At 38.8% G+C, this 24340-nt stretch overlaps 2 protein-coding genes across 3 annotated transcripts; one reads left to right on the forward strand and one right to left on the reverse strand.

The window, feature by feature from the left end:
• Nucleotides 1-3747: 3747 nt before the first annotated feature.
• Nucleotides 3748-10480, forward strand: tcea1 (transcription elongation factor A (SII), 1). Its single transcript, XM_026935915.3, has 10 exons — nucleotides 3748-3949; nucleotides 5268-5330; nucleotides 5451-5556; nucleotides 5644-5746; nucleotides 6220-6365; nucleotides 6965-7021; nucleotides 7130-7284; nucleotides 8023-8169; nucleotides 9709-9780; nucleotides 9909-10480. The coding sequence occupies exons 1-10, from the start codon at nucleotides 3875-3877 to the stop codon at nucleotides 9915-9917; spliced, it is 933 nt and encodes a 310-aa protein (XP_026791716.1). The 5' UTR covers nucleotides 3748-3874; the 3' UTR covers nucleotides 9918-10480.
• A 1718-nt stretch (nucleotides 10481-12198) lies between these two features.
• Nucleotides 12199-24218, reverse strand: rgs20 (regulator of G protein signaling 20). Of its 2 annotated transcripts, none has more exons than XM_026935863.3 (5): nucleotides 24122-24218; nucleotides 21663-21838; nucleotides 21107-21184; nucleotides 20417-20651; nucleotides 12199-15076 (listed from the first exon to the last, which is right to left on the reverse strand). In XM_026935863.3, exons 1-5 carry the CDS (start codon nucleotides 24182-24184, stop codon nucleotides 14888-14890), a joined length of 741 nt encoding a protein of 246 aa, XP_026791664.1. In that variant the 5' UTR covers nucleotides 24185-24218; the 3' UTR covers nucleotides 12199-14887. The 2 variants fall into 2 exon arrangements, with proteins under 2 accessions (XP_026791664.1, XP_026791663.1); XM_026935862.3 differs by having other exon boundaries at nucleotides 21107-21196.
• Nucleotides 24219-24340: the final 122 nt, after the last annotated feature.

Raw genomic sequence — 24340 nt, forward strand, 5'->3', positions numbered from 1 at the left:
GCCGAACACTGCAGCTCAATCTGCTGAACACTGCGACTCAGTCTGCTAAACACTGCAACTCAGTCTGCTAAACACTGCGACAGTCTGCTAAACTCTGCGACAGTCTGCTAACCACGGTGACTCAGTCTGCTAAACACTGCGACTCAGTCTGCTAAACACTGCGACTCAGTCTGCTAAATTCTGCGACAGTCTGCTAAACATTACGACTCAGTCTGCTAAACTCTGCGACAGTCTGCTAAACACTGCGACAGTCTGCTAAACACTGCGACAGTCTGCTAAACACTGCGACTTACTCTGATAAATACATTGTAATACTCACCTGCGTTTCACCTGGTGAGGTAGTTTGCGCGTTCACATTTTTGGGGAAGTAAAATGATTATTTTAAATATATTTATCTAATATTTATCTGCTAAACATTGTGACTCAATTTGCTAAACTCAATGACTCAATCTGCTAAACACTGTGACTCAAGCTGTTAACTCAGTGACTCAGTCTGCTAAACTCTGCGAAAGTCTGCTAAACACTGCGACTGTCTGCTAAACACTGCGACTGTCTGCTAAACTCTGCGACAGTCTGCTAAACACTGCGACAGTCTGCTAAACTCTGCGAATTAGTCTGCTAAACACCGTGACTTACTCTGATAAATACATTGTAATACTCACCTGCGTTTCACCTGGTGAGGTAGTTTGTGCTTTCAAATTTTTGGGGAAGTAAAAAGATTATTTTAAATATATTTATTTGTACTTTAAAAGAAATGTGGTTTCTGAAAGGTCCATAAGTTAATCAGTGCAGAGATAGACTAAATCCAGTCGAGAAACATAGTTTTTCCACCGCAGATAGAAATAAATGCTTCACAATCTTCTGACCTTAGTCACGTTATTTACCTAATTTAGTCAGGTGAATTGCAGTTTCTATTCTTTTCACACCACAAGGTGGCCCCCTGTGACTGTCTGATACATGACAGTAAAGTGTGCCTGTGCTTATCGGATCTGCTTCCCCTGCCCACTTCCACACAGTTTTCATGCTTTACAACACTACCCAATCTGTAGTGCGACTGTGTGTCATTTCACGACATTAAAGCACATTTCGTGACATTTTGAAATAACTCATGCATGATATTTAAAAGTATATGAACTCTTTTAAAACACTGAAAGATCTCTTCAGCAGGTTTTAAACATCAGCCCCACACCTCTGAAATCTACAGTGTCAGAGAAAGTGGCTGCGGAACTTGGGCATTTTAGCCGACTTTGGAGCTCCAACTAAAAATGACACCTCAGGTGCTGCTGTGGAGCTCGTTGCATTTCAATCGATCATTTTCAAAGTTCATAGACTTTTTTTGTTCAATTTATCAACTTTTTGGAAAGCCAAATTGCGGGAACCTGGGCCCCGTGGCTGACCTCTGTGCACTCCCCTGGATTTGCCCTCTTGTCTCACCCTCATTGTAATGATCGAGGGCCAGTACTCAGCTACCCCTACTAATGCTAGTTTGAATGCTGTATTAACATATATATCTCTCTGTCTTTTAACTGTATGTAGATCACCCACTTTCAGTATAAAATTGGAAATAACATCCCGTATTAAGTAAGGGCTACATGAAAATTCGTAATCGGTTAAATGTATTTTTTGAGCCCTGCGGGGGTTATGGAAAGTTCTGTGACATGTTCTTGTTTCCTCTGAAAGTGGGATCTCTGCCCTTTCCGGCAATGTGAAGGTGCTAAGGGCAGTGAGCAAGTTCTGGCTGGAGAACTGCTGCTTCCACAAAGAATGCAGATTTTGGCACATGAAAATCAAGATAAGCTACTACAATCAACTCTACTATTACTGGTACTTTTGATGAAAATGGGTGCAAAAAAGGACGAATAAAATGAATAACATATGCTCTAAGTGGTATTTTGACTTAAACAAATAGGGACACTATTTTTTTTTTTTAAAAAAAGCTTTCCTCCTTAGCTTTCCTAAGAAGGTCAGGTTTTTGTTCAAATCTATAAGCATTGCTCAATTATTATTTGGTGAAGCCTCAACTCTCAGAAAAAACAGTAATGTACTTAAACTCTACTTTTATGCTGGGATGGTACAATCCAGGGTACATCTTTAATGAATTTTCAATTCAAGTCATTTTTATTTGTACAGTGCTTTTAACAATGGACATTGTCACAAAGCAGCTTTACAGAAATCTGGAGGTAGATTAATGAGCAAGCCAGAAGTGGCAATGGCAAGGAAAAACTTCCTGAGACAATATGAGGAAGAAACCTTGAGAGGAACCAGACTCAAAAGGGAACGCATCCTCATCTGGGTGAAACAGAATAGTGGGATTATAAACCATTACTCTATCCTTCACCTTGAAACATGCATATAATGTCCCTTTAAAATGATCGAAGGTGCATAATTGGACTGTAATTTGTTTCTAAATATACACACTAAAGTTACAAAAGGCGTATCCTTGAGGGTATCACTCCAGTGACAAGGACTGTACAATAATTAACGTATTCCAAAAGTGATGTCAGTCTTTAATGCAGTAACATATTATCTCAGTAACAACACACTTTACTCTGTCACACAGAAAAAAACTGTGGAGAAATCCCATGCTACTGGGAAAACCAGCCAGGACTGTGACTTTAAGCACAAGAAGCCATGGTCCATCAGACAGCGTACTGCTCTCTGCCAGCCGAAGGTAAAAAGCAGCAGTGGCAGCTTGGTGGTGCTGGGACTTTAACACTGTAAGACATTTCTGGTTGGTTAAACTTAAGTTCACCTGCTGCCTTAAAAACATATGCAAATTCAACTTGAAGATAACCTTTGTTTCAACTCAAAGTCAAGTCAAGACAATGACTCAAAGTCAAGCCAATGGATTACTTTAAATTGAATTTTTGAAAACTTATAAACTTGAGTTCAATATCCAAAACTTGCCGTGACAGTTGGAGTTAAAGAGAAGAAATAGGTTCACATAACTCAAAGTGGCTATCATGGTTTACAGTGAACTCACAACCTTCTGGTCAGAAGTCTAATAGCTTAACTACTGAGCTACCACAAGTTAGACTCAGAGGCATACTTAGGATCCATGTACACAGAGGTTTATGTGGCAGGAAAAGTAAAATCATAATCCTCGTAATCCCGATTAAAAAATATTAAGGAGGGCAAAAGGTCAAAACACAATCAGGAATTGAAAACATGACAATAGGATAATCAGAAACAAACAAACAAACAAACAAACAAAAAAAACCCCTATATTTAAATGTTTTTGCCTTTAGAAAGACAAGCTATCCTTCTTCTATTCATTAATCCATTTAATATCAAATCATCATTCTTCTATGAGTCTATGATTATAGATGTTGATGAAATAATGCAATTGTGAATCCATATAAGCAGGAAAATAATTATATTTTTAAAAAAACACTTTAATTTTCCTCAATGAAGGTGGCAAGCCTAATTGTGATTGCCACCACTGCAAATAAAAATAAATAAATAAACAAATATATAAATAAACAAACAAATCACAGACTCAGAACAAGCTAGAATTTTCAACAGAAATAAGGGACTTTTTTAACAGCAAACAATACATTTCTGCATTTGATTTAAGAAAGCGTCTATAGGTTCAGATGAAATAACTAAACTTGGGTCTAAAACCTGACAAAGCCATATTCATAACCACGACTAGAAATTTCTACGGTTAGTTGAGTCTTTTAACTGAAAACTCGATTACCTATGCCTTACCAGCCTTGCTGTTTAAACTCGATTAGCCATGCCTTAAGAGACGTAAACACATCTCCTTCCTGCCTGCGCTGCTCGGCGGGCCGCCGGTGGGCTTGTGCTAGACGCGAAAGATTAGTCGTTTTAAACCCGCTTCTGCTTCATTATTAGTGAATAAATCTTCACCATGGGCAAGAAGGAAGAGGAAGAGGTTATTAGGATCGCGAAGAAGATTGATAAACTGGCACAGAAGAAAAACGGGGTGAGCTGTTGTGTCCTGAATGAATTCCCAGCACAGAGACCCAGAGACAGGGAAGCTAGCTTAGCCCTAGCTAGTAGCGGGAGAGTGATCCCAAATGGCCTCCTAGTGGACATGTAGTGCACTAGCGAGTAGGCGCGTAGAGGCCATTATTCCGAGCCCGGCGTAGTGCGTGTGTGTAGGGAGCAGTGAGCAATTTGGGTTTCTCAGTTTTTCGAAATCGAAAATTGAGCCTGGCTACGTTAGCTTATTTACAACTTCGGTTAAACTGATAACAAGCATGATTTGCAGCTAATACAAAATAAAGCGCGCTGTTAAGAATAAAATCGGCGTTTTTTTTTTTTTTTTTTTTTTTAAAGTTAAAACCCCATCGAAGAACACGTATATGTAACACATTTGACTTTGGCGTGCGAATCTTTTATTTAAGAAAGCGCTGATTAGTTAGTTCACACCATTAAGACGTGGAAGACATCAGAGCAGCTGAACTTTGGGGTGTTTACTGGCTGACTAGCAGCTGCGCAGTTTGGTGAATGAAGGTGACTTACCGGGGCAGTTAGCTCTAATGCTATCTGATTTAACCGGCGCCTCAGAGCAGCTAAACTGATGGGATGCTCCAGCGCTTAGCAGCTCATTTAGCAACGCAGGAGCCTGTGGAGCTGCTCTGAGACCATCTACATCCTGACTGAAACACTTCATTATAAACACATTCATGTTTCTAAAGTTTCAGGTCTAATATATAAACACTCATGTCTAATATACAGGACTGTGGAATTTAAAAAAAATTATCACAAAAAATAAAATAAAATACTGCACATATGTTTCCATCAAACAGCAGAAACTGACCAAAGTGCTGTACATAGCTAAGAGCAAGTATAAAACATGAATATAAAGAACAAAGAGAAACATATAAACACAACAAGGAAAAATATACATGAGACAACCACACAGATTTGATTATTTATTAATTAATTTATAAAAGTGTGTTTTTAGTTTTGATTTGAAAACCATGAGAGAAGGAAATTTCAGAGACCTAAGAAAAGAGCACAATAACTCAAAGCTGTAAAAGAAAACTATAAAGATAATTAAAGTAATAATAGTGGCTGCGATTTCATTTTTACCTTTAACAGGAATGCTCTATAATTACGTATGTATAATGACATTTCAGATATAAACAATTTTTTTTTTTTTGAAAAAACAAAACAAAACATCTGGTCACATCAGCAGCAGTCATGCCATGTTCTCCACCTGACATTTCTGTTTGTTGTTGGTGTTATTATTATTATTATTATTATTATATTTTATTCATTGTATTATCATTCAGTCAGGGGCTTTGGATCTTCTCAAGGAACTGAAGAACGTGCCCATGACTTTGGAGTTGCTTCAGGTAATGTATAATGTAGTGTTAGTTCACCGTCACCTTGTTTAACTTGAACAAATAAAATCAGACGTTTTTTCGGCTCCAATTTTTTAATTTTTTTATTTCTTTATTTTTTCTCCCTGGCAGTCGACCAGGATCGGGATGTCTGTGAACGCTATCCGCAAGCAAAGCACAGATGAGGAGGTGACATCGCTGGCTAAATCTCTTATCAAGTCCTGGAAGAAGCTTCTGGGTAAGTTCAACACTTGTCGTTCTTTAGTTAAAAGTGTAGTTAAAAGCTACCTTGCCTGATGTGCCATGTGTGTTATTTGGAGTATAGATGAGCCTGCTGGTGGAGATAAAACCACTGAGGAGAAAAAGAAGGAGCCTGCAGCACCGGTCATGTCCCAATCACAGGGTAGCCCTGAGCCCAGAGAGGAAAGGTATCCATAACCTATCAGTTGATGTAATTATCCAAAAACAATACAGCATCAGAATTGTGTATAAATGTTGTAGCCACACAGGACATTACCAGACGTCTGAACAATAGCTGATGTGGTTGTCAGCATTTCAAATTAGAGTCGTAAATATGAATATAAAATTTAAAACAAGCCCCATTGCTCTGCTTGTCTGAGGTCTGACACACAGATTCAAGACCCAAGTATCGAAACTTTTTGCAGTTGAATAAAAAAGCATTGTGATTAACTAAGGAAAAATTTATCCTGTTCTGTGTTTTGAAGATTAGATGTTTATTTCTCTTTTAAACCAGAAAATCTGTCAGATTTGTTCGTGGAAGTTTAGAAAGCTAAAGTTGTGCAGGATTTTAATGATATTTGTGCTTATTACTTTTTACACATCTCTTTTGGGTGTCCTTAACTCACTCTTTCCCCTCTTTCTGCGCTGTAATCCTCTCCAGCTCCAGCAGTAATTCAAGCAGTAAGAGCGAGGCTGTTGATATGATGCCCACCACCCACACATCAGCGTTCCCTCGAGCACCAGGAACGTCCGACTCGGTGCGCCTTAAGTGCAGGGAGATGCTGTCCAGCGCTCTGCAGACTGGAGGCGAGTCATGCTGCACATACACACTTTCTGCTTGCAGTACCATTCATTAGAAGATTCATGAGTAGATACTACTTAGAGCAAGAACTTTGGCAGACATCCTCATGTTTAATATTTTGGAGTAACACATTGATAATGAGGACTGAATAGGACGAACTTGAGCGCTCACTTCTTCATTTTGGCAGCTAAAGCAACCACATATCTATTACAAAACAAAGATGGAGTGATGCTGCTGTACTGGAGCATATAAGTAAATTGGAATTGTCCTTGTAGTTAAATGTGGACATAAAGGTCCATAGTTCACTCTGAAATTGCTCTTACTGAGGTCAGATTTATAAATTTCTTTGTTAGTAGTTAAGATAAGATAAAATTCAGGTAAATTTGAAGAATGAAACAATTTAGAAAGTGGGTAAATGTAGTTACAAGAAAATGAGTAAAAGCAAAATGTACCTAAAGAAAGCCAAAAATGAACTGTATGCAATGTTCCCCTCACCCCAAAAGCTAGTCTTTCTATTATAGAATGTCTATTATAGAACATAAAGTTTACAGGTACCATGATGCTAAAGTTGTGCTTTTTTTGTTTTTTTTTTTGAACTCATCAGATGACCATATCACCATCGGGGCCGACTGCGATGAACTCGGAGCCCAGATTGAGGAATATATCCTTTGAGAGTCCAGAGACTGAGGCAGGTCTCTCTCTATAGTATGTGTTTGTGTATTTTCATAGCTGTCGTAATATTTCAAGCAGATCCTTGACTAAACTGCACGCATCTTCCTGGAGTTCAAAAACACCGACATGAAATATAAGAACCGCGTCCGAAGCCGAATCTCGAACCTTAAGGATATGAAGAACCCCAACTTGAGGAGGAATGTTCTTTGTGGCAACGTGCCTCCAGATCGCATCGCCAAAATGACCGCAGAGGTGAGAGCTTTTCCAAAAATGTCTTGCTTTCTTGATACAAATGTTTGAGCCTGTGCTCAGTGCTGTATTAGTGCTTTTCCACCAGACGGCTCAGCTAGGCAGGTTAACTGAGATCGCGTATCCTGTGAGGAATTTATTCACCCTTCTTGCCCAGGTGCCATGTAAGCTGAACGGGGCTTGCAGTAGAGCTAAAAGTTGTGCTGAATGCCACTGATTGTCACAGATTTGTTTAGTGTTTTTGCTAATAGTGTCCTACATGCACAGTACAAATTTACATGTGATTCTGCCATAGAAAATGCATGGCTCTTAAATTTTTTTTTTTTTTTTTTTTGGGTCATGTTTGTTTGCGCTCAAGCATCTATGTTTTTTTTTGCTAAAGAATAAAGTTAAATTTGGTTTGTGTACAGCCATTAAACCAAGCGCTCTGTGAGGCAGACATGTGACAGTGCCAGACACATCCTCTTATAAAATGAGACAATCCTGGCTTCATTTCAAAATAATTTTTACTTCTTGTGTCTATCCTTAGTCTTAAACTCCAAACTTCTCCCACTTTCACGGGTAGCTTTTTTGTGAATGGACGTTGTCACAGAAACTCGGCTAAGATACAAATAGTCGTGGGTTTGTGCTTTTATGGTGAGCTGATCTGTGCTGCGCTGTTCTGTTCTGTGGAGAAATGCTGTATGTATTTTATGGCCACGAAGGCATGAGCTGTATGATTGAGTGTGTGTATGCTGACAGGAAATGGCCAGTGATGAACTGAAGGAGATGCGCAAGAATATGACCAAAGAAGCTATCAGGGACCACCAGATGGCCAAGACTGGAGGCACCCAGACTGATCTGTTCACCTGCGGGAGATGCAAAAAGAATAAGTGCACCTACACACAGGTACGTTTGTACATACATTCCAATGATATTTCCTAATGGAATGTTTTTTTTTTATCCATGAAGTGGCTTGAGAGCCATGATTTAATTTATTTTTATTTTGAAGTATTTCCTTCTGAAACAGGAAATCAGGGACATTTCCACAGTAACCAATATTGTTTGAGAATTTAACAGACTCAGCAGTGGTTTAGTAAATAATCTGAATGATGCAGATGAGAGTTTAAAGAGAACTGTGTAGAATTTCTAACTGCCACTTTGCCTATTGTGACTTTGTCATGTTCAGTACACTAGAGCCGAGGTTTCTAAATACCGTGCCACAGATTGGTACCGTGGCAGCAGACTTGTTTCCTTTCCCTCGTGGCAGTGATAGCATAGGCTTCTTGTAGGGAAGATGGAAAAGACTGCTATTCAACACAAGGCAGTATAAAACTGTAACTTGAGAAATAAGCTTTTCTGGACACACACAACATGCCTTGATCTGTCCAAATGCTCTCTCACTCACCATGTCATATGCACTCAGTAGCTGTATACTAACTTTGAGAACATATACCATTACGTTTAGAGCAGCTTGTGATGTTTTTGGAGTGTTTGTGCCGAGATCCGGAGGTGGAATGAGCACAGACACACACAATCTTTTAAAAAAAAAAATAAAATAAACGATAGTTTAGAAGGGGAATGAACAAAGCTGTGTGACTTATACTACATGAAAGATGCTAACTACCTGCTGGTTTAGGAAGCATTTAAAATATTCACCATTTACCCAAAAATGATAAAATGCCAAATTAAAATAGGGATGTCTGCAGAACATTTGTAATTTGTAACATTTTTTAAAATGTATGCTTATGTCCCCAACACCAAGCGACTTATTAAAAAAGCTCATTGGCACATCAAAGCTTCTCGTTTTCTTTCAATTTATCTGCAAATTTTAATTGTAGGTTTCCAGTGTAGGTGTTTCTACTTGCACTTCAAGAGGTGTTCATCTTGAGAAATTGTGTATAACCTAGATAGAGACACTTAATGCCAGTTCCTAGTTAGCCTTATTTCATCACAAGAAACAAAAATGAAAACATTATAGGGCTTTAGTATCCAAATTCATTTGTTTAAGTATTTGCACACTGGTGGTGTCTTGTTTTGTCAGCAGGTGCAGTGTCATACAAATTGTAAGCAAATTTCAGCAAAAGACATTGCGAATCAGTATATGGTTCTGTTCACTACTGTTTGGGAAAATTCCAAGCCAAACAGCATGGCTAAATACAAAACAGCTTGCTAGATAGTGTATTTTTTATTTTATTTTTTTTTTTTTGGTCAGCTGTCCACTTCCTATGGTGACTAATGCAAATCTGATAGCACATACACCTAATTAGGTGAACATATCTTATACCTACATTCATTGGTCATTTTATCGGAGATTACCATGTATGTGCACTTTATAGTTACATAGCAGAGCACATATGTTGCTTTTAGTTTTTTGTCATAGCTCTACTTCATGAGTTTGTCATTAAACTGACACCTTTTGACACATTTTCAAAAATCTTCTCTCAGGTTCAGACTAGAAGTGCTGACGAGCCCATGACCACATTTGTCTTCTGCAATGAATGCGGCAATAGATGGAAGGTGAGATTTTTCTTTTTATTTATTTGCTTTTTTTTTTTCTTTAACTCCATAGTTCTCTTTTGTCTTGCACCTTTTCGAACTCATATTGATATTATTTATTTATTTATTTATTTTTTCCCACCTTACAGTTCTGCTGAAAATGGAGCGGGTGTCGTCAGTGCAGAGAAGTGGCTAAATTCCTGGACCATGACTTCGTATCATCAGCTGATAGGAACTTTTAGGTTTTTTTGGCCTCCATCGTACCACGGCGGCTATGGACACCATCAATGTTTTTATCATTGTTTTGGTGTGGATCAAAACAATGTCCTGTGTTTTAACTTGACGTATAGCTAGGCTCAGCCTTTGGACTATGATCAGTGTCGTTTCTTTGTTCTTCCTTTAACATCAGGTTTTTATATGTAGTTTAATGGAAGTATTTTTCACAACATTCACATGTAGAAAGTTATACCTTGCCCTAATGGAAATTACCAGTAGTTAGGCCATCTAATATTCTTAGACTATTTTACCCAATAAATTAAAAACTATTAAGGCTTTTAAATTTAAGATGTTGATTTCTTTTAGCTTGACACATTTTCAAAATAAGCTAGACATAAGAAGACCCTTCCCACTTTTATTGATATTTATATGCATGATTGGCAAATTTCTACTGTTTACATTTTTTTTTCTTTTCAGGAGTAAAACATTTTTCCAAGACTTACAATTGGTGTTATATACTCAATGCTTCTACATATTCACACAACTCACTGCATTGCTTTTCCCTGTTACTGAAACAACCTACCTGTAAAAAATAAGAAAAAGACAGTCTACTCTTTTAGATCACGAGTTTCTGGCTTTTCTCCAGAGTAAGTGTTTTCAATCAAAACCCTTCACAAGCAGGACAAACCCAGAGTCTACAGTGGTTAGGTTCTCCTGGATAATGAGTTGACTCCCTGTTCTGGTTTAAGGGTTGATCCTGATCTAGATCAACTATTCTAGAAGCTTGTAAGCCTCCCCTTCAGTCCACTCTGCTGTTGCAATTTGACAGTGCAACCATAGCATTCGTGTGTCTCCTCTCACTTTTATACAGGCTAATTAGCATCCTCTGATGATCTACAAACACTACCTTGGTGGCTGATGCAGACATTTGGTTACACCCATAGCTTCAAACTTAGAACAGCTCCAGCTAGAAGCAGTGGAGTAAACTTTAACCAGGCTTTGCAATAAATAAATGAGCCTTGGTGGCATTAAGCAATAGAAGTTGTGTGTATATCTTGCTGGAATTTTTTACTTCTGCAACAATAATTCAGAAAAGTTGGTAACACGCTTCCCAAGTGTTTGAACACTTCAGCCTGATTTCTGTTGACCTGTCATTGGCCTTTAATTGTTTTTAACCTACAGTGCTGTTGAAGTCGCAATTAAGATTTGTCAGAAGGTGTTGATTAATCACAGTATTTAATGAAAATCAAAGTTTTTATTATTATTATTGCACTCATTTTTAATATGTTAGCGTTTCTATACTACCAACTTACACAGGTACTTGTATGGCAGGCTCTCCACATAACATTTAAAAAGGTGTGCAGTTGTTGACATGGTAACATTTTGGAAGGAGTCTCCAGTGTCAGCGCTTTGTATCAGTCAGAGATAAAGCTGTTCTCACACAGTCACCAGGAACTTTATGGAAGGTGTTACGGTTCCTCAATAACATGAAATGCTGTATTTTTTTGTTGTTGTAACTTCAAGAGAGAGAAAAAAAGAGGCTGGTGTGGGAATGACTTTGTGGCTGCTATAATCTAAGTGATAACAGGAACCAGTTTGTTTACCTTAAATGTAATGATAAAAAGATAAAAAGAATGATGTTCTTTAATAAATAAAAGCTGAAAGTTAGTACTGGAAACTTGTGGTATAAGAGGAGTAAAACATTTTAGAGTGGTACTGTCTCCTTCACATCGGGTCGTATCACTCCACCCCGTCGTTGACTATTTTCCTACAACAGCATGCCCCCATTGTGTGTTACTCCTTACGTATTCTGTAGGGCAAAGTGTGAAGCAAACGAGAGGTCAGAATCTACTTTGTGCAGGACTTTCTCACATGACACATTCATGTCCTGCTTTTGCATATGAATATCTTTCCCATTTACTGTTATCAAATGGGTTTTGTTGCATTTCCTCCCACTGCCTTGATGTTTTAACAAGCCTCATATTAGTGGCTTATTTGAATAACAAACAGCTGTGAGCTGATTGTTTTTGATGTGGATAATATGTGCATATGAATAAGGTTGGTATGAGGCAGTGGTTTAAAACCTCTCAAGATCATCGCATTTTATAAACTAATGTTTAGGTGTTAGAAGGTAGAAAACATACTATTTGAATGAAAAAAAAAAACAGCTTGACTCTGTCTTCTCTCTATGTCTCAGTGTGGTTCTAGTGGGAGTGAGTTAGTGAACATGACGTGCTGTGTGTACTCTTTTGTGAGCTTCCCAGGTGCATCCTCTCCAGAAGAGGAGTGGAGATCCCACCATTATTCTCCATGATAACCCCACAACACAGCACAACTACTCACAGCAGCTCAGGTTTGTCCCCAAGAATTAATATTTGAATATCTGCAATATGCCTGAACCTTTGCATGCATTTGAAACACCTGTGAATATAATGGAAATGGTTTGTGTCCTTTTTTTAAAACACAAAAGCACCACAAGCTGTAAAATTATTGTGCTTTATTTTCATCTTAAAGATTTCAAATGCCCACAGATATTTTTTTTTCCTCAGTCGAGTAAAACAGAAACAGATTACTGTAAACATTCAGATATTATTCATTTAAAAATGTATACTCTTTTTGTAAACCGATTGGAAAATAACACTCTTGCGTACTTTTCACAACACCAACAGAACAAAAAGAAATAAAAATGTAGGCAGTATCACTTCAAAACCATTGGCTTAGATTGAGGTTGATCTATGTGGTGAATCCATCAGCTCAGATTGCACATGTCGAGTAAATAATGAGCAGAAGTACCCCCATGTAATACATACTGGCAGAAGCATGCTTGGACTCGGATCAATCACACTTTATGAATTGTCCTAATCTTGTGAACCTCTTCCTTCAAATGTCGTGACTTCAGTGATGGAAAAAAAATGGATTTAAAACAAAAAAAGAAAACACACAAATGAATTACAAGAATTAATTTCCGAAGTCACATCAGGACAAATCACATCAGAAACTGATCAAAGGTCCAGAGTCTATTTCTGCGGCAAGAGTTCGATTCAACTATTGCCATAAAAGAGATGTCACACAACTGAATGTCAAGGCACTTCCCCGTGTGAGGATCTTGTCTTTGAGCGACATGAGTCAGGCAACAAAATCATTTACAAAACTATTTAAAAAAAAAATAAAACAACAACGACAACAACAATAACTTGGCCACTGATTCTAATCAGTGCTTTCAGAGAGTAAGCTAGTAATAACACAGTTTACCTGGACTTGGCTACTTTGGTGTCACCTACAAATAAGAGTCCTAAATACTTATCCATTTAGTCTGAATCTGGGAAGCCAGTGTTCCCAAATCCTGGTCTCGAAGTGTCCCTGTAGTACATATTTTAGTAAATGCGTTTACCTCACGGAGGGTTTGTTAAGTAGCTAGGGAGTTGAGTGAAATGCATTAGAAACTGGGAAAATGTAAAAAATATACAGCGCAGAGGGACTCGAGGACAAAGGATTGGGAAATGCTGAACTAAACCTAAAGATATTTGATACAATAGTAAAATACCTTCACATTAAAATGGTTATATTCATCTCAAGACGGTTATAAGTAATTTTGATGATTTTAATACTTAAGTTTACATAAGATCTTGAGCCTGCTTCTAGTATGCACATTTTTTGGATATAGGTAAAGATTAGCCATCATGTGAGGTCTGGAGGTAACTGGACACTAACAGGTTTTTACCAGGTAATACTGGATTTAAATTAAAACATTGATTATGAGCTTAAAGTCAAGAAACAAATGAGTATCCACACTGGGTAAACCACAGAAGAATTACAGTTTGTTTTAGGAAACTACAAGTAATTAGACAATTGGTTGCGCAGTTATTTATTCACCAGCTCTATGTTGTTGCAGCATTAATTCGTACACAAGAGAGCTTGTGTAAAGACTGCGTTAACGAAAGAATTATTCAGACTTGATGTCAGAGGGTTTATCACAACTGCTACAGTAAAGTCTGGAATACAAAGACTGTGTAAAAAGGATAAAAATGATCTTATTTTCTGGGTACAGAGCCAAACTATATAGTACAAGAAATATGGTGTCGCTGTCAATTTACCTACAGGCTGCATTGTAGTAGAGCGTAATATAATAGCCACCAATTTTCAAGCCATCAAAGAGAAAAAAACCTTTTGGCATTAAGTTAATCAACATGACGTTTGGGCATTTAAGATTTGTGATCCACAGATTGTATCATGTCTTTTACCAGAAATTTAGGGTTTCACTCTCTGCCTTTAATAGTGATTTGAAAAAAGAGAAAAAAGAGCCCTATCATAAATACGAAAGAAAGATCTTTTCCACCTGGACATGCTAAGCTATTATGACAGGTAATGGCACACAGTTTTCTTTGAGTAAAGCTGCTGTTTTGCCTTGACTTGATCTTTGATTCTCATATGCAGTGTCTAGAACTGGGCATGTCCTGTTACCCATGATTCCCTTTTCTTGAAATATTCTAAGACAAGAGGAAATATACTACAAGTTCATAAATATATCTAATGTGTATACTGTAAATAGCCCATACTGGGCATCACATCATCTTTTAAAGTAAATACAAAAAGGTAATTTAAAACAATTCAAAACACAAATAAAATAGATATTTTTTCTTAAAAATATGAAAATGCACTGATAATCCTTTGGAGCTTCTTGCTATGTTGTTTTGTAGCAGTACTTGTGGTATTGAGCCCTCAGGAGATTTGAGACATTGTTTTAAAATCCAGTGACCTGGAGACCTGAGTGTCTTGTTCAGGTACAGATCTCTAATGTGGTAAAATCCCTGGGAGGACCCACAGAAAGGTCCTTTTAAACAAACTCCACATAATGAAAAAGGAACCCAAAAAGAAGAAGGGGAAGGGAGAATTCGAGTGGGATCACAGAGATTTAGGATTCTGGACATTGCTCCGAGACGCTCTTGAGTAGGTTTTTGTAGACAGGGGAGTTCATGAAGCGTGGGTATGAGTCTCTTTGCATTAATGTGTAAATCTGGAGCTGGGCATCATCAAACGTGTGAGACGTGGGCTCCAGCATGTTCCTGTTTATTACCTCCCGAACGCGTGAATCCAGACTCACCTGGTAGAGGAACAAAATCATTCAGTGTTATTGCCGGTGTAATAAAAATTCCTGTTATACAAAACTTCATCTCAAATACTATGATAAAGTATAGTTTTTGCATTTTTTTGCAATTTACCTTCTGTCACACATCTGACCTTGAACTGCACGCCTTGGAGCATGGTAACACACTGGAATGTTATTCAAACTGTGTAACGGCACAGCCAGGGCCAGGGCATTCTTATAACCATTGTGCCACCTGCTGAAAACTTAATTGCAGTGTACCTCATTTAATCTCTCTCTGGGGGTTGGGGGTTAAGGGTCTTGCTCAGGGACCCGACTGTGGTAGCTTGGTGGTCACAACCATTCCAAATGGTAGCCCAAAACTCAATAGCCTTAAAGCCTTAACCACTTAACCAGATTCCCAGAAATTAAACTCTGTAAACACAACCAGTGGCTCAGGAATGCTGCAGTTGTAGCTCACATCACTCTAGCCACTTACCACTGACTAGGCCTATGTTTAGCCTACTGGTGCCAAACCTGACTGAAAGAATTTTTACATGACACAGTACCACTATGCTCTGTGGTTGTTTTTTTTTTTAATCCTGGCCATTGATCACTGACTTAATCACCACTGGTCCAGTCAATGAGCTACACCTGTGTCTTGCTTTTAGTATGTGTACAGTCTCCTGTATGAATATTTTATCCTACTGCCTATTCTTTGGCTATGTGTTTGGTTGGTGGATTGGTTAAACTTTAATAAACACATTCAGTAATTGTATTCTCTACCTCGTGTTTGTGAAAGAAGACTTTGATGTGATCGGTGCAGAAAGAAGCATGAAACACACATACACTATACAGTATGGCCAAAAGTATGTGGAGCCTTGACCATCACATCCCTATGTGGCCATTCCAAAACCATGGGCTTTAACACGGAGTTGGTGCCTGTTTGCTGATATAGCAGCCTCCACTCTTCTGGGAAGACTTTCCACTAGATTTTGGAGTGTGGCTGTGGGGATTTGTTCTCATTTGTCCACACAAGTATTAGTGAGGTCAGGTACTGATGTCGGGCAAGAAGGTCTGGTGTGCAGTTGGTGCTCCAATTCATCCCAATGGTGTTTACTGGGGTTGAGATTGGGGTACGGGCCCAGCAAGTTCTTCCACTTGGCAAAAAGGGAAATTATAATGCTACAGCAAACAAAAACATACTAGAGAATTTTGTGCTTACAACTTTGTGGCAACAGTTTGAGGAAAGCCCACATATGGGTGTGATGGTCAGGTGTCCACATACGTTTGGCCACATAGTGTATAAACACAAGTCTTAACCTGTGCACAGCCAAGATAGCTAGCATGGAGAGTGTCAGTGTTTACTGGATTACCTACTTTCCACCATGTATGAAGCAGTTCAATTTCTGTCAACCCATAGCTATAGTTTCCTAGAACATTCACATGATAGCTGACCTAAAAAGTGCTTTCAACTAATGTGGACTCTCTATTTTACTCAAAACACCAACGATTTGAGTATATACATTTCCAAAATAGCCATCTTTGCTCACTGTAAGGGTATTATGGGTAATGGGTAACTGTGATCTTTCAGTTGTTCTTTCGAGCAGTATTTGATTGTACTTGATTTGATTGTACAGCAAATCAAATCAAATACTGTTTGATTGTACAGTATTTGATTTGATCGTACAGCAAAAAAGTGGTGGGAAGCTCCCTGAACACTGGTCAAGGGAAACAGACTTCCACTGAGTTTGCTCTCAACTTTAACACTCTCTCCAATGCCAGTGGCTGAATTGAAACCGCTCTCTGTGCAATCTATTGTAAAGCCCTGTGTGAAGGGGTACAGACTTCACCCTTGATGGGCTCTTAAATATGTGAAATAAACTTGATAATCTTCTTCATAAATGCACCTAACCCCATGTACCAAGTGCCACAAAGTGGGCCAGTGCAGCTAGTGTCTACAACTCTCTTATCTGAGGAACTCAAACATCACAGTAAACATTGACTGAACTGGCACTGCAGCAATCAGGAGCAAGTACATGACTCATACCCTAAGTGTCAGCAGGGAACTACACCCCAACAGTCTCTGGAGTACTGTATCACCTGGGGTTAAAGCTTTGCTACAAAACAGTTTCTACTGCCAGCGACCATTTGCTGCAGTGACATTTTCATTTGTTTTTTTATTCCTCTTAGATTCGGAAGCAACAGGGAATTTCAATGTGGATACATACTGTATTTCCTCAAGTCACCAGGATCCACCTCATGACCTATCACTACTGATGATTTGCTCTCCTACACATAAGACATATAACGACACAACTGGTATTAAATTGGACCATGAGGGGCATATTTACTTGGTCACCTAAGTGCCTACAATTACCACCTGCTTACTCATCAGTAAAAAGTGTTAAATAGGAAACTGTCATTCCTACCTGTTACAATGACCTAAAGGAGGTATACAGCAAGAAGAATGTTATTTGTTTACCCCCTCGTTGTCCAGGAAATTGCACCATTGATCAGGTGATTGGCACTACCCCTTCTCATAGTCATGTTTAAACTCTCTCTGCTACTGAGAGTAAAGCTATGGAGTCTGTTCAGCAGGGTTTTATGCTTCACTTCCCCTGCTTCTGTTTAAAAGAAAGATAGTCAGCAGTCTCTATAGATTATTTTAAAACTTACAATTGAGACAGAAATAAAATCCAAAATTATGAGTGAGCAATTGAGAGTTTGGGATCTTTCTTACATTTCTCATAACTGTGATTCTCTGGCAGTGCAGGGATTTAAACTTACAATCTTCACAAGGTCAATTCACAAGCTCAGAACCTTAACTACTAAGGAGCCACTACCACTACTGAAGCAGAGGAAGACAAATCTTGAATTCCTTAGCTAGCCCACCAGGCAAGTGGATGTTTTAATGTAATTGGCTGGTCCCATGTTTTTTGTTGAACAGAAACCTGACTGACTAGGCTAAAAGGTGGTAGCTAACAAAATATAATAACAAATGTCCAACTAGTTAGATAATTGCAGTAATACAGACTAAGGACAACTTAGTTCCTAGGGAGAGGAGAATTCTTCCATATCATTATCCTCTTCTTTTATTACTGCATCATGTTTGTGCCCTTGACAAAAAAAAAGTCAGCAAGACACTGACTTTTTTTTTCAGCTATGATGAGACTTGGTGTTCTCTTCTCTCATCACACATCAAATATATCTGACTAGTGTCTTTTTCTCTTTGCACTGCACTTTATTTTGCTCAGATTCACCAGTGTTACCACATACCTATGTGCTCCTCATTCTGAAAAGATCTTCTGTGACCTTTGCATGCTAAATAATATGTGTAGTAAAAATCCTTCCACCATTAACCATATCACATCTTGGCTGAGAGGTATTCATAAGCATGCGGTGTAGTTATAGGTGTGAAGCACATTACATTTAAACATGCATACAAAGTGAAAACTTTTGCTTTGTGAAAGTCAGTAGGGAACAGGATTTTTTCTTTCTCTGGTTATTGAAACTACTTTTCCTCCAGGCACCTACAAATAAAAAACTAATAATCTGCTTGTCCTGGGTGCCTAGTGATTTATCCACTCCTGTAAAGCCTTAATGTTGTGACAGTTAAGTTTCATTACTCTACCCATTTAGTCCCTATGGTCATCAAGCAGCTGCATGATTTAAAATAATTCACAAAAATCGATCTTCAGAGTGCAATAAATCGAATTTGTATTTGTGATGGTGGTCAGTGGAAGACTGTGTGTATTACTACTAGCGGAAACTACAAATAATCATGCCCTTGATAATTCCCCCTCCCCCTATCTTCTAGGCATTTGCTAAATGTGTCTTCCACCAATCCACTATTTTGTCTTAGGCTATGTCATTTAAATGGCATTTGAAAACCCGAAATTCACATTTAACTTCCTCCCCTTTGCTCTGACTACCTGATTCCACAATCCAATTCATTGTAGAGCTTGATGGTTTTGAGGTTGCAGTGCTATATTAAAGATAATATAACATACACTTTCTAACATACATGTGCAAGAAGTAACTACAAAGTAGGACAATGAAATATGTTGGTAGTTAAGCAGCCCTTAAGGATTAGGAGGCAATGGTTGATGGAAGCCCAAGAACCTTTTAGAGCCGTCACTGATCACTGTACCCTTGAATACATTAAAACTGACAAAAGACCTGACCCCAGACAAGCCAGGGGTTGGAAGGCAAAAAATAATCCCAAATCGTAGTTGATTTCTAAAGCCTGGTGTTTCATTCCTTTATTAAATTATCCCACTACTTTCAAAGTTGCAGAGATCAAGTATTCAGTCAGGTAGACCTCCATTATGGAAGTCTATTTTATGAAAATTTAGGAGTTAGTAATCACATCTGGGCACCACCTACAGGCTAACAGGCATGTCAAGAGCAGGAACTAGACCAAAAAACAAGTAGGTTCCTGAGAGATTACTGCTAAGGTTCATCATCGCAATAGCTTTCCCACACAACACTGTTCTGTTGTGACTTCACTGTGCATCTACTGTACTGTGTATTCACTGTTCTGTGTATTTAATGTGCTGTGTATTTTGTTCTGTTTACTTATTATCTTGCACTCGTCTCACACTGTTGTGTATTTGTCCTTTATGTAGTCTTGTGTGAGACTGTACTACTGTACTGTTATGTGTTGCACCATGGTCTTGTAGAAACAACATTTCATTTCGATATATACTAGCTATATAGAGGAGTGACAATAAAAACCCACTTGACTTGACTAAGGTCTTGTTTTCTCCCACAGGCTGAGTACACCCAAAATTCATTATAGCGTTCACCCACAAACTTCACCCCCTTTTAGTGCAATCTGCTTATCAGCCTCCATTATTTCTGAGAATCCTACACAGACTGTGGTTCCACAAGTGGTTACAGAATGTCAAGTGGATATGGGTAGAGACCCCAAACACACATTCAGCAAGCAACATGCAGATACAAACAAAAGGATGAAGCAAAGATGCAGTACCATCAAATCATCAGGCCAGTCTCAGATGCTTATTGTGTTTAAGCTCTGTAAGTTTAGCTCAACTTTGCAAAGTCTTGGCATAGTTCGAGTATGCAGTTAACCTGGAAATCTTTCGAGGCTCAAAACTTAATTTATAGCCTATGTTTTTTACAAGTATGAAAAAACATAGTGAATACACTAGTGCTATTTAATTTATGTGTATGGCATGAATAGCTTTTTTATGTTGTAACCTTTTAGTCATGGCAAAAATGTAGAGACGGTGGAACACGTGTGTTTCACTTAGAGAGACAGAATGACCTGTGACTTCCAGTACTGCACAATTCAGACAATACACATTCAAGCACTCACACAAAAGCACACACCTCTTTGGGTGAGAGGATGGAAATGTAGTCCTCATATATGAGGCGTGCCTTCTCCTTGATGACACTCTTATTGGTCTCCTTGCTGAACTCTTCACAGGCTAGCCAGAAGAGCATGTTCTCCTCACTGAACTCGGTACGTAGAAATTGCCGGAAGGCGCAACGTCCAGCAGGGCAACGCATCAACTTGTCAAAGGATTGCCCCCATGAGCACACTTCATCCATAGTGGGCTTTGGACTGCCAAAATAAAGTCAGGTTTATTTGAATGCTTTCACCACATAGCAGCTACAATGTATGCAGCACATGCAGCCTTAACATCATATTTTATCTCTGAGGAAAAAAAATATCAACATGGTTGACTTTTTGCAATTGTACAGTAAAGCACATGACAAAAAATAGAAGTTTATAGCCCCGGTGTACACAAATACTGTATTTTAATACACAGTATGAGGCACTATTTAAAGTTATTTTGTGCTACTTAAATATTCATGACTCCTTCAAATTCTGGGATACTGTATTATATTGGCGTAATCCCCTGTATTCAATATAATAAACATTATTGAGTGTGATATTCCCCTTAGATCCGTTAATTATAATGCTTTGCTAAATGTTTTACATCACTCCCACTAATTATACTAAAGGTAATTACATCTTACTGAGGTTTATCTCATTTTAAACATGAATTAACCAACCTCTCCTCGCAGTCACCCGGGTCCTCAGCTTTGACGTCGTGCGAGGCTTTCCGGTTCCTCTCCTCCCTGTCTTCATTCCTAACAGTGAGACTGCAAGGTATTAAGCACATCATGATCCGACAGAGATACCACACACAGGAAGCTAGGAAGCCTTGTATCAGCTTTTAGTGTCTGGTTCCAATTTAATATTATTACTGAACATCTATACTTCTGATGTCTAATGACTGACTTGGGTGCTCATCTAAAGCGTCCACTGCTGGGTGACCAAGACCATGTGTAAAGTCTAAAGACTTAGATAAACTAAGCGATTCCAGTACATCCAGAATTATTTGGGTAGAACAGGGTGCCTTTTCACTACCTCTCGCTTTACAGTGCATGTCCAGTGATGACACGAGTTATAGTGTAATGCACACATGACCAGTGTGGCTGTAGCTTTCTTTCTAGCTAAGAAATAAGACATCTGACTCACCTCATTAAAATCCTAGCGATGACTCAAGCTAAATTCTCATTCAATGTGCAGATGAGGTTTGGTGTGAAGGAATGAGAAGACTCGTACCATGAGCAGCTACAGCAGCAGCACCAGCAGAAACAGCAGGCATTAGAGGCACGCTCGCCCTGACCAGCCTGCTCGTGCTGGGCTGGCGCTGTTCCCGTCGTTGTGCCTCCCGCCACCAGCTCCTGCTGCCCCGACATCTGCCTCTTTCGCATCTCCATCCTCTCTGATCCCATGGGCTGCAGGAGACACCAGACCACTGAGACACACAGCCAACATTGCGTACACTCTACACTGCTACAGTCTTATCTAATTAACAAATGAAACCGGTGGCTTGTTATGCAATAATGAGGACATGGCAGGTGGAGGAGGTTTTTGATCATCTTGCATTTTCAGGTTCTTCTTACCTTGTCAAGTCTTCTGACATTTTCAGGTTCTTTTAGGCATTGCATTTATTTGAAAAATATCATCAGCAACAACTCGAGGATGGAGAAGAGTCAAACAATTATTTACAATTACTTTACATGCCCTTTGCAGAAGAATGACTGGATCAATACAAATTAATCTTACCCCATGAGATGACAAATGATAGTGAATCTTTGAGCATAGGCATGTTTCAACTAGACCATAAATAAAGCTGTTCTAACATGTCTTACGCCACACTCCCCCACAAGCTGTAAGTGATATCTCCTCTGTTTCTGCAAAAGGAAGGAGCACCTCCTATTTGATGCTTGTGATAGTCTCCATTATCATATGCGATATCCTCTGGCAAATAACGAAGCTAAAATGTGAAGGTGGAAAATCAAAAATGATAAAGATGAATTATTATCTGTTATTATTCCGTATTATATATTCATTTTATTTTTAATCAAGGACATCATTCACAAACTGTAAAGCATGTGTTCATGTGGATCACCTTTTTTTTAAAATTTTTTTTAAAAAATTAAATTAGGCTACATTTTTGCGCTTGATCATTTCTGATGTGTTCAGTGGCAGCTTTAATGAGACGGACGCCTGACAGAAATGTGATCTCACATAGCAATTCTATCTGCTACTGGTTTGATTTAAGATTGGCAATGATTTGTTTTTACTTTACTGTATATATATAAGTGAATAAGTAAATGATACGTTTCTGTATAATGCTGAAGTCACTATAACACATTCAAGCTTAACATCATCAATAAACAGAGAATGCCGCAACACTACTTCCAGATGGGATAGTATCCTATTTTTATTCTTCAGCCTCCATTTCAAGCTGTGAAATTCATATTAATGAGTAGTTAAGTGTCCTGTACTAGACTGTCTCTGTGTCCTGAAGTGTAATTAATGAGTGACTTAATTTACTGATTAATTTGCTTATTTATCAATGATTTCTTTGCTATCAATCATTTTATTCTTTAACACATCCAACCAACTCTTGCACTGGTACATTTACAAACACATTTCCCTTATTTTAAAAGATCCTAATTAAAAAATCAAATTGATCAACGCTCACAGAATATATTAAATACTCATATTCTTTTATTATTCAGGTTGCTTGCCTTTCTCACACATACAGCTCTCACACATCAGTTCTCCATGCTTGATTTATAGCTGTAGTGACTGTTGATTTAACAGTGCAGATTTTGCTGTGTGCACCATCCAAGCACTTACAGAGGCTGCATGCATTCATGAGAAATAAATCATCAGAATAGTATCAGTGTTCAAAAAAGAAATATAATCAAAAGCAAATATGGTCTTTTCACTGCACACTACTGAGGTCCTCTGTGTACAGTTCCTTTCAAAAGGGAACCATAACCTATAGCTAAAATTCTTAGTGCTGAATTAACACATACAGTAGTGTTCATTTCTCTCCAGATATAGGCTATAACACTGTGTATGTTAATTCCACACTGGCTTTTTTGCTGTGTATGCTGGGTAAAGCTGTTGGAGTATTCAGTGAGGAGGAGGAGGAGGAGGTGGAGGCGCATCTCCAACTGCAGTGAGCTCTTCATCAGTGATCACTGCCTTTCCATAAGCAACGAACCCAGTGATGTTTAATGTTCACACACACACACACACACACACACACACACACACACACACACAAACACACACACAATCACTCATATTCTGAACACACTGATACTATACTATACTCATCTACAGCTGGCCTATAGCGATTTCCCTGAGATCAGCTGCCAGAAGAAAACCCAATGCGGAACAGGAGGGAAAAAAATGAAATCAGGAAAATTACACACAGCATGATGGGAATAAACCCTTAACCGCGACGCATAAAGGGAAATTAACAGCAGATCGTTTTTAACAGCTGAGCTGCTCGATTTGACAGTAAAAAAAAACCACCTAGTGGATATGAAAGTGGCCCCAGTGAAGGGCTCCAGCATCCTCTCTCTCCATCGGGAAGGAGACATCTCTCCGACCTCACACATGCCATGCCGCTTTCACACGTCAAAACCCCCAAACAGCGCCTCCACATCGCCATTTCTGCACACATCAAGACAAACTGGCATGCCCATACTTACAATTTCACCATGTATGCCCAGAGATAAGAGATAATTCTTCGCCTTGATTACATCGGTTGGCATAAGGATTCCTTTTTTTAAAGACCGGCCGCTTGTGGTCAGTGCGCATGCGCGCCTCCCGCAACTCGCGGTGGCGGTAGCGTAAAATCCACCGCATGCCACCGACGCGTTGTGTGCCTTCAATGAGCGCGTTTACCGTGTCTCTGTGGCCTGTGTCCT

The sequence above is a fragment of the Pangasianodon hypophthalmus genome, chromosome 4 (assembly GCF_027358585.1).
Source record: "Pangasianodon hypophthalmus isolate fPanHyp1 chromosome 4, fPanHyp1.pri, whole genome shotgun sequence".
Taxonomy (NCBI): domain Eukaryota; kingdom Metazoa; phylum Chordata; class Actinopteri; order Siluriformes; family Pangasiidae; genus Pangasianodon; species Pangasianodon hypophthalmus.